Source organism: Bison bison, unplaced genomic scaffold, assembly GCF_000754665.1.
Source record: "Bison bison bison isolate TAMUID 2011002044 unplaced genomic scaffold, Bison_UMD1.0 scf7180017864197, whole genome shotgun sequence".
In the NCBI taxonomy this organism is placed as follows: Eukaryota; Metazoa; Chordata; class Mammalia; order Artiodactyla; family Bovidae; genus Bison; species Bison bison.
This window is the reverse complement of record NW_011494769.1, coordinates 291928-310305: the sequence shown is the minus strand read 5'-3', so window position 1 is coordinate 310305 and position 18378 is coordinate 291928. Positions and strand designations below refer to the sequence as shown.

The window sequence follows — 18378 nt, the reverse complement described above, 5'->3', positions numbered from 1 at the left end:
ATTTACTTTTTATATTATTTGAATTCCTTTCATTCCAGAGTATATTTTTATATTTGAAAAATTCATCAGTTTTGAGATGTAATTTCTTATCAAATTACAAGTTTACTGCAATTTAAGTAAGTGATATCTAAAAGAAATCAATTCATTTCCATAACTTATTTCACAGACAAGGAATTTGAACATCAATTTCTTTGGCTTGCTGAATGAAGGCTGTATTGTTCATGAAGTACTTTTGAGAATTAAAATGAAGGTGATCACAAGATATTACAGAATATTGTATCTTCTTTTCAAAATTATCTTGGAAAAAAGAAGCTCTAACTCTTACAGACCTTTTTTAAAACCACAGACCATGTAAAATTACTTTTTAATGGAACTAAATTGAGTCTTAACAATCAACTACAGAATAGATTCCTAAAACTTACCAAGTTGGGAATAGAAACAGCAGGAAAAGAAGCTGAGGAGTGAAAAGTGGAAAAGGGGTACAGAAAATAGAATTAGAGAAGGGAATAATCTCTCTTAGTATAAGCAGGAAAAGGATGACTTTAGAGAGAGTGAGTCCCCACAGAAATACTGTACCTAACAGCTGGCTGTGTTCCCCTGTGATGGAGTTCTGACTCGGGTCTGAAAAACAAACAATTGAAAAGAAAAGAAAAATGAATGAACAAAACAAATAGTTTCTTAAAAATCAGCAACAAAAGTCAACCAAGGAAATAAGCAAAAAAAAAAAAAAAAAAAAAAAGCTCAAGAAACATTAATGAAAGGATAATAAAAATGACTATTATAAAAAATAATCCCACAGCTTCCTCAAAAAGTTACACAGATTTGCCATGTGACTCATGGTACATACACAAATGAACTGCAAACAGGGACTCAGATACTTGTAGACAATGTTTACAGCAGCATTATCCACAACAGACAAGGGTGGAAATAATGCAAGTTACCTCCAAACATGAATGGATAAACAAAATGTGGTACAGATGGTCCTCGACTTATAATGGCTTGACTTAAAGATATTTTTATTTCATGATGGTGCAAAAAGCAATATGCATTCAGTAGAAACCATATTTCAAATTTTGATCTTTTCCCAGGCTAGTGATATGCAGTACAATATTCTCTTGTGATGCTGGGCAGGGGAGCATGCAGCAACTCCCAGTCAGACATGTAATCAACAGGATAAACAACCATAACAACAATTCTGTACCCAGACAATCTGTTCTCTACTTTTAGTATTCAGTAAATTACATGAGATATTCAACACACTGTTATAAAATAAGCTTTGTGTTAGATGATTTTGCCCAAACTGTAGGCAGAAGTGTTCTGAACTTAAGATAGGCTAGGCTAAATTATAATGTTTGGTAGGTAGGTATAGCAAATGCACTCCGAGTTACAATATTTTTAATTTAGGAAGGGTTTATTGGGATATAACCCTGCTAAGTCACTTCAGTCGTGTCCGACTCTGTGCGACCCCATAGACGGCAGCCCATCAGGCTCCCCCGTCCCTGGGATTCTCCAGGCAAGAACACTGGAGTGGGTTGCCATTTCCTTCTCCAATGCATGAAAGTGAAAAGTGAAAGTGAAGTCGCTCAGTTGTGTCCGACTCTTAGCGACCCCATGGACTGCAGCCTACCCGGCTCCTCCGTCCATGGGATTTTCCAGGCAAGAGTACTGGAGTGGGGTGCCATCGCCTTCTCTGGGATGTAACCCTACTGTATGTCAAATAAGATATATATTATTCAGCCATAAAAAGGAATCAAGTTCTGATACACATGCATATACCCTGAAAACATTACACTAAGGGGGAAAAGCCAGAAGCAGAAGAACAAATATTGCATGATTCCATTTATATGAAATATCTAGAAAGGGCAAATTGGCAAATTTACAAAGATAGAAAATAGGTTAGAGGTTAGCGGGGCTGGGGACTGGAGGTGGAGTTGGGAGTAGGATGCTATTATTTAATAAGTCATTAAAGAATTTCAATCTAAAATAGAACTGGAGCATATAAAATGGCAAGACTCATCCATGTGCCCTCAGGAAGACAAAACTTAAAGACTAAGAGGCTGATTTCCCCAAAATGCCTGACTTACAGAAACAAAATTTTCTCAGATGAGATGATGAGGGGTTGATCAGAGGCCTCATTTCAACCCTGGTAAGTTTTGCCAGAGGCATGAACAAGAGATGACCCAAACTGGGTTACTCTCACAAAGTAGGCTGAACAGAGCGTTGTTTGTGTGACTAGACTAATTCTGTCTGCTCAGGAAGTTTTCAAGGCTGGTCTCTGTTTGTTTTTGATTTTAACTGACTCAAACTGAACTCTCCCCTCTTTACATTCCCTGCTCATAAACATAACCTTTCCTAAACTTTGACCAGACTCATCTATAGCTTACTACAGTTTGCTTGTCCCAAATTGCAACTCCTCTGCTGTTACTGAAAAAACTCATCTTTTCTAGCTTGCCTCAGTTTACCTCTTCATTAGGTCAGAGTACAGAGTTTCTTTTCTTTTTGACAACACAGCACAGCATGTGGAACTTCCCTGACTGGGTGACCAGGGATCAAACCTGTGTCCCCTGCAGTGGAAGCGTGGAGTCTTAACCACTGGACCACCAGGGAAGTCCCAGAGTTTCTTTTTAAAACAAATTTTTTGTCCATGCAGTGCAGCTTGTGGGATCTTATTAGTTCCCCGACCAGGGATCAAACCCAGGCCCACCCACAGCAGTTGAAAGCATGGAGTTCTAAACACTGGACCGTCAGAGAATTCCGAGAAGACACGGTTTCTGTCTGGGGTGGTGAGAAATTTTGGAAACACTGGTAATGGTTGCTCAACATTGTGAATGTATTTAATGTCACTGCACTAAAAAATGGTTAAAATGGTACAATGGCAAATTTCGTGTTGTATATATTTTTCTATAATAAAAAGTAAATTAAAAAATAATCACACAAATTTAGCCAATCAATATTAGTTCCATAAAGTAGAAGAATGATTCAGGACCTATGACATGAATTACACTGTCTCTTTAATGATCAAAGAATATGTAGCCATAGCAGCTGCAAGTTAAGACATAAGTAAAGCATTCATTACTACCAGCAGATATGTTCTGATTTGACTTTAAGATAAAATGACTAAACTGGCTTTTATAAATATCTCTTTCTTCAGTATTTTGTGATAGAATTAGTGACAATAAACCAAGTTCTTAATCCAAGAGATACTGACAATTGCCAATTAACAACTTGCTTATTTCAAAGGCTTGTAAAACGTTAAAAGCTCAATAAGGAAAAGACTTTGAGCTCTACTTTCCTTAAAGAGTAAATGTCTTAAGATATAGAGAATTACATCTGGATTTCTTGAATGTGTTTGGAGAATGCATAATTATGGCTGATTTGTGTTGTTGTATGGCAGAAACCAACAATACATTGTAAAAATTAAAAAACAAAAAATAATATTAAAAAAAATAATTTTAGACCAGGGTCTATGAACAATGGGGAAAAAATTACATATTCATTTTCACTAACCTCTAATTGAAGTCGAGTATTTTTCCCAAATATGATGTAGGCAACAAACTACATTAAAAAAAAATTACCTGTGATTTTTGTCAACAATAACTGATATTTTTATATCACCTTATAGTTGTATATACCTCATTATATCTTTTAGGTTCCACACTACTTTGAAATTATGGTAGTTATTAGAGTGCCTGCTAGGTTTAAACAGGTTTAAGACTGCCAAAGAGGTCCAAGATACAAAAAATATTAAGATTTACTATTTCAAACAAAATTCAAATAACATTTTCCATGGTGTTTCTAAATATAAATGTATACATAATTAAATCTAACACTAAGCAGCCTGGACAGAAACTATACAATCAGCAGAACCAATCAGAAACTATACAAATTCTGATTTCTGATGTATACAGTATATATTAGAATATATTCTACATAATATAATCAACAAACACATAAGATAGAAATCTGATTCCTAGAACTAAAGTTTTAAATGCTATGTGAGCATTTAATGATATATTTTGAGAAGATTTTCTTCCACAATTTTGTTTTAAGAGAAATTTCAAATTTTTGAAAGATATTTTCCCCAACATGCTAGAAAATGATTTCTCAGTTTTTATTTGTTTTTAATTTAAACCAGTTTTGTTTCCTATGTAAATAAAGAATATGGGTTGTTTCTGTACATAAGACAAAAGTAGGACTAACAGTTCTGTAGCATATTAACATATCACACAAGCTCTCACACACACACACACACACACACACAGGATGAGAGGGTAACAGGTAGGCAGGCCAGAGGTGTGTACACACACACACACACACACACACACTGGATAACAGGGTAACAGGTAGGCAGGCCAGAGGTCCCCAGGTGGCAGGAGGAAATAAACTGCAAGTGGCAGACTTATTTTTTTCTTCTCTATACAAATTTAAAAGTTTCTTTTAATTCTGTGTTGTAGACACCTGGTTCTGCATGAACTTTTCTCAAACCTTGAGCTAACCAATGCATTTTTCTTATGGAAATGTTTTTCTTAAGCTATGTTAATGAAACTATGTATTTGCTTTGGGATCTGCCTTTCTTCAAAATGGTTCTGCCTCAGTTCAGTTCAGTTCAGTTGCTCAGTCGTGTCCGACTCTTTGCGACCCCATGGACTGCAGCATGCCAGGCCTCCCTGTCCATCACCAACTCCCAGAGCTTGCTCAAACTCATGTCCATTGAGTTGGTGATGCCATCCAACTATCTCATCCTCTATCACCCCTTCTCCTCCTGCCTTCAATCTTTCCCAGCATCAGGGTCTTTTCCAATGAGTCAGCTCTTCACATCAGGTGGCTAAAGTATTGGGAGTTTCAGCTTCAACATCAGTCCTTCCAATGAACACCCAGGACTGATCTCCTTTAGGATGGACTGGTTTGATCTCCCTGCAGTCCAACGGACTCTCAAGAGTCTTCTCCAATACCACAGTTCAATAGCATCAATTCTTCGGTGCTCAGCTTCCTTTATAGTCCAACTCTCACATCCATACATGACTAGTGGAAAAACTATAGCTTTGACTAGATGGACCTTTGCTGGCAAAGTTGTATCTTTGCTTTTTAATATGCTGTCTCTAGGTTGGTCATAACTTTTCTTCCAAGGAGCAAGCGTCTTTTAATTTCATGGCTGCAGTCACCATCTGCAGTGATTTTGGAGCTCCCCAAAATAAAGTCTCTCATTGTTTCCACTGTTTCCCCATCTATTTGCCATGAAGGGATGGGACCGGATACCATGATCTTAGTTTTCTGAATGTCCGCCTAAGACTAACTTTTTTCTTTTCTCTAACCTTGGGCTGATAACAGCTCAACAAACAAGTATTCATGCCAATTGTTTTATGGCCGGGGATGACACACCTTGTGCCATTCTATCTCAAAAATGCATGCTGTGGGTGAGAAAGTAAAAGTTAGTCACACAGTCGTGTCCAACCCTTTGGGACCCCATGGACTGTGGCCCACCAGGCTCCTCTGTTCAAGGAATTCTCCAGGCAAGAACACTGAAGTGGGTTGCCATTTCCTTCTCCAGGGGATTTTCCCAACCCAGGAATCAAACCCGGATCTCCTGCATTGCAGGCAGATTCTTTACCAACTGAGCCACTAGGGAAGCCCATTGTGGGAGAGGGGCCTGGTGAAACTCCCTTAGCTGTGAGGTATCTCTCTTATCTGATTAGCAGCTTTCTAACAGAAATAAAACGCCTTGCTAAAAATTAGCAAGGGGCATTCTTCCTGCCTTCTTCTGATGTCTATGTCAGAAGCTTTCCCTATGTCTTTTATACTTGAATAAAATTCTGTTACATAAAAAGCTCCAAGTGGTCAAGCCTGGTCTCTGGCCCCAGATCAAAAGCCTCTCCTCTGGAGGTCACAAATCCCATTGTAGTACACAGCTCATGGCAACCACCTTTCACTATCATTACAGAAAAACAGGTATATATGTAACATGAAAGGAAGAGTAGAGAAAGAATCATATGATTTCAGAACCAGAAGAGCCTTGGTCATCATCTAGATATACTCCAGTGATTCTAAAGGAAAAGTTGTAGAAAAGTTATTAGCATCATCTATTTTCTTCCTAAAACTATACCAACAATCCTTCTGAAGATTCTGATTCCCACATTTTGTCACTAATAGGAATGCCTTTATCCATCAGGTGTGCTGGGACAGAACAAAGCTGAGAACCTTGGATTTTAACATATATAACTGACAAGATGAATGCTTGGGTTAATGAATGACCAAAGACACACCACACTATGACAAAAAAGAAAGGTTGGAGATACAGTCATGACGTTTTGAGAACCTATACTCATGTTTCTTAATACTCTGTAATTCTAATTTCCTTGTTCTAAAATAAAGTACAACAGCCTAAAACAAGTTATCTGGAATTGCCAGGGCATGTATCTGTGGGAAAAAAAAAAAATCTCAGATAACTCAGACAGAATAGGTATATAAATGACTTTTTCTTTAACAGAACTACCACTTTCTTTACTGTATATTTTCTTGGCTTCTGAGATGTGCACACATGATTACAAATGCATTTTCTAGTTAAGCCAAGACTTTTCCCTTGGACATTCCCCTATACAGTCAGTCCTCTATTTCTGAGGGATGGGAGTGGGAGCAGGGTGGAACCTACAGATTTGGAGGGCCAACTACACTACACCATTTTATATAAGGGATCTGAGCATCTGCGCATTCTGGTATTCCAAGGGTAGTGGGGAGGGTCCTGGAACCAATCCCACCTGGATTCTAATGGACGACTATATTTAAGATAAGTAAAAATAAGTCTACTGTGTAGTTCTTTACAATATTTTTCATTTATTATAATTAAAGGAACATAGGGCAATCTTTACTCAATACTTATTTGGTAATATGAAAACTCCCAAGGACCTGCAAAGACATGCTTCATTAATATATGTAAAAGCTGAAACAAGGGCAAATCTAGGAGTAAACAAGTTCATGAACCCACTAGAATGAAACTAGCTATGCCTGTAAAAAAAAAAAAATCACAATTGGTAAATGGGTTTATTAAGTTGAAGGGTGTTTCTGGGCCTGCAATCCAAATTGTGTTCAACAGCGCTCTGAGATATGTCTGGGCACCTGTGTATTGTTCTGTATCTGAACTCTCCCATTCAACATTTTTTCTGCCTGTGTCACTAATGAGGGCACACCCAACCCAGGTTTGCCTAATACTGGGAGTTGTCCTATATATTACTCCAAATGCTATCTGTTTTAACCAAATTACTTCCTGTAATGAGAACAATCTGCCAATAATGTAACTATTTTAACCTTTGATAGCCTTCCTAAATTAAGCTATTTCTAAGTCATAACACAACCAGATTATATACAAAAGCCTGTGAAACTCTACAGATAAAAGGGCAGTTCAAACACAAAATAGAAACATGTACCTTTTCACAATGGGTAAATGGCATCAGAAAAGTGAACTGAAACTATTTCCTTGGAACTATAATGATATAGTAGTTTTATAAAATGGATAATTGCTCAATATACTTGGTTAATCCTGGGCACATGGTAAAGAACAGAGATTTTATTTCTTGCCACGTGCCTCAGAGAACAGAGAGAAAAAAAAATGACTGTGGGTGGTATTCACTTGCAAAACTGCCTCTCTATAAACAGTTTTTCTGAAAAGCCTTACTATCTCCCTTAGTTTGCCCATAGCAATAGTCTCTTTCTGAATTTCCTTTGATAATCATTTCATCTACCATTCTTGGCAGAGAATTTGAAGCAAATGAAAGCTAATCTACATTGTGCATCTAAGTATCACTGTACGTTTTAGTCATTAAAGATAGAATCAGTAATTTCATTGAAATAACACAATCAATAATAGAAACTATTGCCTAAACATGTAGAAAAAGAAGTAGGCATGACCAAGGGCAGCAGAAATTATTTAAAGATACCAAATACCTGAAATCACCAGTCTTTACACATTTCTAATTTTTTCAATTCCAATTAAAAAAAAAACAAAGCAGCAACATCATCATAAGCCATTTGGACTCAAAATTAGGTAAAGATGATTAAAGATGAAATAAAAAACAATTACTCTAACATTCACGTTTATTAGATTCTGCCTCTATTTTGAGTAAGTTCTAATTTTGGTGGGAAACTTAGGAGAGAAAACAAGTTGATATAAAGTAAAATCTGAAAAAGCTATCCTCTTTACACAGATCTTGAACTGACTTCAGTGAAACTAGACAGACCTAAAAAAATTCACATGTGATTAATTGGGTACAAATAAATAGATGGGTGAAAAAAAGCAATTTTAGGCAAAGTAATTAAGTAAGTAATAAGATGGAAATGTAAAGCAGTGCCTACAAAAAGTTACTAAATCATTAGTTATTTACACTTGGTGTGTACCCCATAAAGGAAAATCAAGAGATCCTTTTTGATTTTTTTTAATGTAATAGAAATATAACTTTTAAAAGATGTTTAGAAGTATCTACCAAAAAGACAGTATCTCCTGGGATACTGTTGAAACAGAGTAGAACCCTGTAGGGGCTCCTGGGCACGGGGGTCTTTCAGTTCAGCCTCCATGACCTTCCCTGAGTTCCAAAGAGCAGGTTCAAACAGTTACCAGTCTGGAAGGCAAGGGATGCAGAGTCAAGAAGGAACAGCCAGGACAACAAAGCAGCCTTGGGGCAGGGCGTAAGAGGAGCCACACAAAGGCCTTAGAAGGGTGTAACCTTGGCACGTTTGCGAAACAATGAGGCTAAAATACAGAGAGGAGGAAAGTGGTTTTTAAAGAAAGGTCAGAAAATTAGGTAGCAGATACATCTTGTAGTACTGCAGACTATGGTAAAGAGTATGATAAGAAAATGATATGAAATAGCTGGAAAGGTTTTAAATAGCAGCATGACAGGTTTAACTTTTTAGAAGATGGAGGCTGCTGGTTGAAGAGAGGATTGTAGCAGGAGCAAGAGTAGAGGGAGAACCAACTAGGAGTCTACTGTAGAAATCTTAGAAAGGTATGATTAGGACTGCAATGAAGATGGTATAAGTTGAGAGCCTGATGCTATCTTCTGGAATGAGGGCTCATGAGTCAGTCTTCAAAGGTAATGTTCCTGTGACTTTAAGTTTTGTAGCCCTTTTCATTTTTCTATTCAATAAATATTTATTGGGTACCTTCTACATGTAAGCCGTCCCTGATAGCTCAGTTGGTAAAGAATCCGCATGCAATGCAGGAGACCCTGGTTCAATTCCTGGGTTGGGATACGCTACCCACTCCAGTATTCTTGGGCTTCCCTTGTGGCTCAGCTGGTAAAGACTCTGCCTGCAATGCGGGAGACCCGAGTTCAATCCCTGGGTTGGGAAGACTCCCTGGAGAAGGAAAAGGCTATTCTGGCCTGGAGAATTCCATGGACTTAGAGTCCATGGGGTTGCAAAGAGTCAGACACGACTAAATGACTCACTACATGTGAAACACTGCTAACTACTAGAAATGTAACAATAAAATCCCTGCCATCAAAGAGCTTACATGTTAGCGGAGAAGAGAAAAACAAACAAGCTAAGTGTCAAGAGTAATAAGAAAACAAAAAAGAAAAGCAGAGTAAGAACAGACAGGATTAGTGGGTGGATGATTTGTGTGCTAATTTATAATTTAGACACTGAATCTAAAGAATGTCTGTCAGATAATGTGACATTTGACCAGAAACTTATCTGCAAGAACACCGCAGGCAAAGGGAACAGTTAGTGCAAAGACCCTGAAGCAGGTACCTGTTGGCTTGTTCAATAAACAGCAAGGAAGCTAAGTTACACAACAGAACAGCAAGATAAAAGTGGTAAGATGTGGGATAAGAGATGGATGTGTGTTAGGGGCAGGGGCACAGATTATGTGGAGCCTTGTTGGGACACAGTAGGGACTTTTACTTTGAGTGAGCAAGAAATCCATTGGAAGGTTTTGATTTGTATTTTAATATGACCACTCTAGCTGGAGAAGAGATTGCAGGAGGCAAGTTGAGGAAGGAGAAAATTGTTAGAAGGCCTTTACAATAGTCCCAGAAAAGATAAACGGTGGTATGGATCAACTCAGTGGTAGTGGAGGTGCTGAGAAGTAATCAGATGCTGGGTGTGTATCTATGGAAGGATTCACAAGATTAGCATGCTGATGACTGCACATGGGACAGGGGGAAAGAAAGGAGTCAAAGTTTTTTCCATCAATTATGTGAACAGAGATGCCATTTACTGAGTTGTGGAAGACTGAGAGAAGAGCAATGATGGTGAAGTTTTAAAGACACCTAAAACTGTTATATACTGTGAGGAATAAAAGAATGAGTATATTTCTAACATTAGGAAGCTCATAATTTTGTTGAAGAGTCAAATTCAACATAAAAAACTAAAAAAAGAATCCCTCTGCCATTCTGGGCATGAGACGATGTAGTGAAAGCCATGTGGTTACGGAATCTAACACAGAGTCAGGGATGAAAGGGTAGAGGTATTAGGAAGAGATAAAGATTGCCTATGGAAGACAGTAAATATGGTTTAATTTTTACTACCTGAAAACGTTTAGGAACTATACTATTTCACTTTTGTCATTTTTATATTTTGATTACTTCTGTAAGAACACAAGCATTCAGGGACTTGCCTGGGGGTCCAGTGGTTAAGAATCGCCCTTGTGATGCAGGAGATGCAGGCTCAGTGCCTGGTTGGGGAACTAAGATCCCACATGCTGTGGAGCAACTAGGTACCCCAACAAAGATCCCACGGCTGCAGCTAAGACCCGATACAGCCAAATAAATAAATATTAAAAAAAAAAGAATGAGCACTCGTAAATATTTATCATAATTTTATACTAAAGGTTTATTAAATTCATTTGTTCTAAACATCTTGGCAGGTTTCATATCTGTGGTTTCAGGTTATCAGGATGTCACTCCATCTTCTCTCTATACCCTTACCATTAATCCTGTTACCCAGGAGTTGAAGCATTTTATCAAACAGAATTTTCTTACGCCTGTGCTAGAATGTCTGTAACATCTCTTCAGAACTCTATGGTCTCTTTTTTAACAGGCTCAGAGCCTCTGCTTGGCAACGGTATCTAGCAAAATTAAAATCATTTATATTACATCTATTTTTAGTTTATATTTTATTTATACAGTGGCAAGCATGCTGAGATTTCATTTAGTGACAAAGTTTTCCATATAAAGGAAACAGAAAACCAGTGGCTCAATGTAAGAAAAAATATTAAATAATCCAAAAATGATATATAAAAATGGAAAGGTTATAAAGGTAGTCTCCAAGCAATTCAATTTAGGGAAATTTTTCCTACTGTCATCATAGCAAGCCTACACAGAAACCCTGCAAGAAAGACTTATTTCTGTGTTCCAAAAGAAACTCAGAAAACTAAAATGAATTGCCTAAGGGGCTATAGCTGATAATCTGTGGTACTGCCTTTAGTGCTGCAAGGCTCCAAAGGAGAAGAGCAACATGGATTGAGTGCAGTAGGAATTTTAAGTAAAACTTTTAAAAACCTTAAAAATCATGTTGAACTCAAAATCACAGAAGAGGAATAAACATGTCTGGAAGGGTTGATCCCTTAGGAAAAGTCATAAGACATCTAAAGGAGATGAAAAACAATTGAAATTGTCTGTGTGGAAATCTAAAAATAAAAGCAGTATTTTAGGTAAGAAAACAAGAGTGCAATATGCAAATGAAATGAATATCAGATTTATCAGAGGCCAAGAAGATATAATTATTACCAGGCCACATGGTCTCTAGATGGTTGTTATTAGTTCAACCTATACTCTGAATGCCTACTCTGTGTTAGGTGCTGTGCTTGGCACCAAGACACCAGTAGTAACCCTTTCTTCTCAATAATCTGGAGAGAAAACATGCGAACGATTATGAAAACAATAAAAATAATTCTTATAGTATAGGTACAAATACTGTGGGAATCAAAAAGGAAGGAAAACAAAATAAAATGGTGATCAGGGATGGTCAATGGGATAACTGAGCTAAATTTTGAAGGATGGGTAGTTCATTAAAAAGCAGAATGGGTGAGAGAAAATGGACAAGGGGAGACATTCTAGTCAAAGAGGTTGATGAGGACAAGGCTAATGGAGAAGTTCTGAAGATAACGTGGGAAATATACACCTAATAACATACCTGTATACAACATTAGGTATATACTATATCTAATCTATGGGCTTCCCAGGTGGCTCAGAGGTTAAAGCGTCTGCCTGCAATGAGGGAGACCTGGGTTCAATTCCTGGGTCTGGAAGATTCCCTGCAGAAGGAAACGACAACCCACTCCAGTATTCTTGCCTGGAGAATCCCATGGACGGAGGAGCCTGGTGGGCTACAGTCCATGTGGTCGCAAAGAGTCGAACACGACTGAGCGACTTCACTTTCACATCTAATCTATAATGGTATATAATGTTATTTTAGTCTATAATTGCTGTTGTTCAGTCGTTAAGTCATATACAACTCTCTGTGACCACACGGACTGTACCAGGCTCCTCCGTCTTCCACTATCTCCTGGAGTTTGCTCAAATTCATGTCCGCTGAGTTAGTGATGCTATTCAACCATCTCATCCTCTGCTGTCCCCTTCTCCTTTTACCTTCTATCTTTCCCGGCATGAAGGCCTTTTCCACTGAGTCTGCTCTTTACATCAGGTGGCCGAAGTATTAGAGCTTCAGCTTCAGCATCAATCCTTCCAATGAATATTCACGGTTGATTTCCTTTAGGATTGACTGGTTTGAGCTCCTTGTTGTCCAAGGGACTGTCAAGCATCTTCTCTAGCACTACAGTTTGAAAGCATCAATTCTTTGGCACTCAGCCTTCTTTATGGTTCAACTCTCACAACTGTACATGACTACTGGAAAAATCACAGCTTTGACTAGATGGACCTTTGTCAGCAAAGTGACGTCTTTGCTTTTTAATATACTCTCTAGGTTTGTCATAGGTTTCCTTCCAAGGAGCAAGGATCCTTTAATTTCATGGCTGCAGTCACTGTCCATAGGGATTTTGGAGCCTAAGAAAATAAAATCTGTCACTGTCATACATACATGCATTGTACCTAATATAAAATATATACTCATTTGACAGGAAAGGAGATTTTAAAAATTGATTTAAAAAGTGGGTAAGATACAAAGCAGAACCAGTCAGAAGATGTGTTTCCAACTTTTGATTCTTCCCCTTTCTCATTCATCAAATCCAGTAATTTGTGGCTTCCATACCAATCTCTTCTTTCTATCACACTGCCATATATTAGAGTCTCATTATTCATAGACTAATTAAAATAGTTTAATTAGTCTCCCTGCCATCAATTTTCCCATCTTCAAACAATCCTTCATTTTCCTTCTTATTAATTTTGCCTTTATCAGCTTCTTTATTGCTTAAAAAAGACTTTCAAAGACCTCCAAGTGAAAATGCTAGGAGTGTCCAATCATTTTGTGAAGAGAAGATGGATTGTTTTCACTTCTTATTTATATTTTGACATCATGTGGGCTGCTGATTCAAGTCTCTCCAAGAAAAGGAAAGGGCTGCCTTTCGCAGGCTGTGTCTCTACTCCTACTGTGAATTTTCTGGTTGGGCATGGTAGTGGTAATGATGGTGGTAGCAGAGGTTAATGGCTTAAGATTCCAGTTTACATGTCTGAATCCCTTGGCTTATAGGGTGAACTCCAAAAACCTAATCCTGGCTTTCAAGTTCCTTTATAATCTAGCACTAGTCTGCTGCTGCTGCTACTGCTGCTAAATCACTTCAGTCGTGTCCGACTCTGTGCGACCCCAGAGACGACAGCCCACCAGGCTCCCTCGTCCCTGGGATTCTCCAGGCACAACATCCATTGGATCATCAAAAAAACAAGAGAGTTCCAGAAAACATTACTTTTGCTTTATTGACTACGCCAAAGCCTTTGACTGTGTGGATCACAACAAATTGTGGAAAATTCTTAAAGAGACTGGAATACCAGACCACCTGATCTGCCTCCTGACAAATCTGTATGCAGGTTAAAAGAAGCAAGAGTTAGAACTGGACATGGAACAACAGACTGGTTCCAAATCAGGAAAGGAATACATCAAGGCTGTATATTGTCACCCTGCTTATATAACTTATATGCAGAGTACATCATGCAAAATGCTGGGCTGGATAAAACACAAACTGGAATCAAGATTGCTGGGAGAAATATCAATAACCTCAGATACGCAGATGACATCACTCTTATGGCAGAAAGCAAAGAAGAACTAAAGAGCCTCTTGATGAAAGTGAAAGAGGAGAGTGAAAAAGTTCACATTCAGAAAACGAAGATCATGGCATCTAGTCCCACCACTTCATGGCAAATAGATGGGGAAACAATGGAAACAGTGACAGACTTTATTTTTTGGGGCTCCAAAATCACTGTAGATGGTGACTGCAGCCATGAAATTCAAAGATGCTTGCTCCTTGGAAGAAAAGCTATGACAAACATAGCATATTAAAAAGCAGAGACATTACTTTACCAACAAAGGCCCATCTACTCAAGGTTATGGTTTTTCCAGTAGTCATATATGGATGTGAGAGTTGGACTATGAAGAAAGCTGAGCACCAAAGATTTGATGCTTTTGAACTGCAGTGTTGGAGAAGACTCTTGAGAGTCCCTTGGACTGCAAGGAGATCCAACCAGTCCATCCTAAAGGAAATCCATCCTGAATATTCATTGGAAGGACTGATGATGAAGCTGAAACTCCAATACTTTGACCACCTGATGCGAAGAACCAAGTCACTGGAAAAGACCCTGATGGTGGGAAAGATTGAAGGCGGGAGGAGAAGGGGACGACAGAGGATGAGATGGTTGCATGGCATCTCCAACGTGATAGACATCAGTTTGAGTAGGCTCCAGGAGTTGGTGATGGATAGGGAAGCCTGGCATGCTGCAGTCCATGGGGTCGCAAAGAGTCGGATACAACTGAGCAACTGAACTGAACTGAACTGATCTGTATTTCATTTGTTGTCAGTGCCAGATAATACTTCATTATACGAATATACCACATTTATCTATTCATCAGTCGACATCTGGGTTGTTTCTATAATTGGGGCTATCATGCATAGTGCTGCAATGAACATTCCTCTACAATTTTTCGTGTGGACATATATTCTTATTTTAAGTATATACCTAGAAGTGGAATTGCTGGATCATATGGTAACTCTATATTTAACTTCTTGAAGAACTGCCAAACTGTTTTACAAAGTGTCTGCACCATTTTATGTTCCCACCGAAAATATACGGGGGTTTCAGTCTTTCCACATTCTTGTCAACGCTTGTTATGGTCCATCGTTTTTATCAGAACCAGCCCAGCGGATGTGAAGTGGCCTCTTGTTGTGGTTCTGATGTGCATTTCCCTGATGATTAAAGTGCTTAAATGTGCTTATTTAGCACTTTCTCCTTTCCTCATCTCCATCTGGAAACCTCTTAGCTCTTGCCTCCCATAATTTTGAGGTTTTGCTTAGACTTATTTAGTACTTTTACATCATAAATATTATTGAATTGTTCCCTGAAGTATGTTCCTGTTGATTAGAGTCCTTATTCAGCATAACATTCCCAGACAGTCTACCATCATTTCCCACTTTTTCTATCCCTTTCATTTTGTGATCTGTGCTCTGGCTCATTTATTTGGTTAAAAACCTTTCTTAAATATTCTCTAGTTATGTAGGTAATACACTCTCTAAAGTTACATTTATGCCGTAGCTCCTCCTTGTAGATGAGGATGCTATTTTCACCGGAAATGGGGATTTGGGATTACAGTCTTTTTCTGTTGGTAATCTGTGGATACTCTTTCACTGTCTCCTAATTCCCACTAGTGTGAATTAGAATTCTGATGTGAATCTCAGACTATTCTGAATATCATACTGTAATCTGGAAGCCTCCAAAATGAATTCCTGGAGTTCAAAACTTTACCTGGATAAGCCTAGGTATGTTTTTTACAACACTGATCTTCCCTGGAATGTACCACCAATCTGCACAATGAACTTTAGCTCAGGAATTAAAAAAAAAATCTTTAATTACTACTTCTCTTCCATTTATTCCTTTTTCTGTAATTTGTATTAGCCACATTAGATGTCCTCTTCCCAGTCTCTTTCCTATCCTATCTATCCTCAATCTATCCTCCAAGTTTCTTATGGTTTTTTCAATCTGTATTTTTAACTCTGGGCTTTGAATCTTCCAGGCCAATAATGATCATACTCATTCAATTCTTTATTCAGTAATTAGGTACTGAGTGTTTACTATGTACAAGACTGTTCTAGACACGGACACTGACAGCAGTCAGTGTACACAAGAGAAAAAAGTCCTGCTTTTATGTGTTTATCTAGTGGACTTTTTTTTTAAGTGTATGTACATGGATTGCAAGTCAGGTGGTACCAAGCATTTAGCAGGGAAATCGTATCTTTTGCTCCCTGTGTCTCTTTTGTACTTCATTTGAACTTCCTTCAGTGCGCCTACTGTTCATTATTTGCATATTCAAGTTCCTATCTTCTCTGCATTTCTACTTAGTTGGTCTGTTGCACTGTTTACTCTAGGTGCTTTTTTCTCTTTCTGGTTTCCTGCCTTCCCCAGATGGGATCTTTGTCTATGTTGCTTCAGAGGGGCTTAGGTTTCATTGTTGGAGCATCATAAGTGGTAGCAGTCTCAAGAGAACAGAAAGGCAAAGCAGCCTCTACACCAGTAGACGGGCAGGGCAGCAGGCCAGCCACCAGCCCTGTTGAGGCCTGGGAGAAAGGCTGCCGACTCTCAGGTCTCCTTACATCTCCCAGACTCAGACAGGGAGGTAACAGTCCCCTAGCTCTTTGCCATTCTTCCCATTAGGGAAGTCCATGGATCTGTACCAAGCCAAGCTCTTTTTCTGGATCTGCCATTTGTATCTTCACTCTGAGGATCTTGTCCAGCCCTTGAGGAGCAAGTCCTGGGTCAGCTCTCCCTGAAAGAGCTCCCACAGAACTGAGGCCTCACTTGCCTCTAAGTGTTCATCAGATCCAGGGGTCATTTGGTTCAAGAGTGGCAGACACAAGTTGAAATTAGTAACAGAGGGATAGGGAGATTTCACCTTCCCAAAACCCTCTGTGAAAAGTAAGTCCTAGTTATAGACTAATCCTAAAAACATTCAAATCTTGGCAAAGAAGTCAACGCTTTAAAAAGCCTCTGTGAGGTCCAAACATCTGTGGGTTGTATCATGTTCAACTGCTGCCCTAAATGTTAAGTTCTGTGAAATAAGGTAGATCATAATGTTAGTTGGATTTTAAAGGATATTGACTAGATGGATGAATCTCAAATTATGTTTTATAAAAGCAGTCAGAGAAAAGACAGTACATACTATATGATTCTATTCGTATAAAATTATAGGAAATACAAACTAATGTACTGTAGTGACAGAAAGCAGATTGCCTAGGGACCAGGGAATTAGGTAAGTGGGTTATATAATATTGTACATCAACTATACTTCAACCAAAAAACCCTCAATATACAAAAAAATGGTCATAACAGTAGTAAAATGGGGAATCAAAGTGTTGGTCACTTTCACTGAGTATAACATGAATATGACGAAGAAGGGTTAATGATTTAAACAAAGTTTTAAGATGTACAGTGCTAAAAGCAGTCAGTCTCAAATTTGTTTTTTTGTATTAAGGTCTTAAGAGTATGTAAAAAAACATGGTGAAAAGAACGGTATTTCAGGGAGGTGTTAGTCTTTCTGACAATGAATATTGGTGGGGGGCAGGGAGGCAGAAAAACATGCCTCATGAAGCTGAGTTTAAAAATAAACTTTTGACACTGAGATTTTTAAAACATGCAGGTCTGAATGTGTTAGTTGGGTTGATATAAAATCCCATGTGAATAGTTAAAAAGCTTTTAAATATTTACTACAGAAAAGATTTTATCAGTACAAAGAAGCTCTTTAGTTGTCTATTTTAATGTTAGTCAGTAAAAAGACAGTCGTATAACTTATATGCAGAGTACATCATGAGAAACGCTGGGCTGGAAGAAACACAAGCTGGAATCAAGATTGCCGGGAGAAATATCAATAACCTCAGATATGCAGATGATACCACCCTTATGGCAGAAAGTGAAGAGGAACTAAAAAGCCTCTTGATGAAAGTGAAAGTGGAGAGTGAAAAAGTTGGCTTAAAGCTCAACATTCAGAAAACGAAGATCATGGCATCTGGTCCCATCACTTCATGGGAAATAGATGGGGAAACAGTGGAAACAATGTTAGACTTTATTTTTCTGGGCTCCAAAATCACTACAGATGGTGACTGCAGCCATGAAATTAAAAGACGCTTACTCCTTGGAAGGAAAGTTATGACCAACCTAGATAGCATATTGAAAAGCAGAGACATTACTTTGCCAACAAAGGTTCGTCTAGTCAAGGCTATGGTTTTTCCTG

The 18378-nt window shown here is 38.3% G+C and overlaps 1 protein-coding gene across 3 annotated transcripts in view; it reads right to left on the bottom strand.

Moving 5' to 3' along the window:
* Positions 1 to 18378, bottom strand: part of SLC12A6 (solute carrier family 12 (potassium/chloride transporter), member 6) — an 85668-nt gene that overhangs the window by 36712 nt on the left and 30578 nt on the right. For all 3 annotated transcript variants that reach the window (XM_010844167.1, XM_010844168.1, XM_010844169.1), the window contains one exon: positions 577 to 621. In XM_010844167.1, coding sequence (XP_010842469.1) covers positions 577 to 621 — 45 coding nt within the window. The remainder of the gene's footprint in view (positions 1 to 576; positions 622 to 18378) is intronic.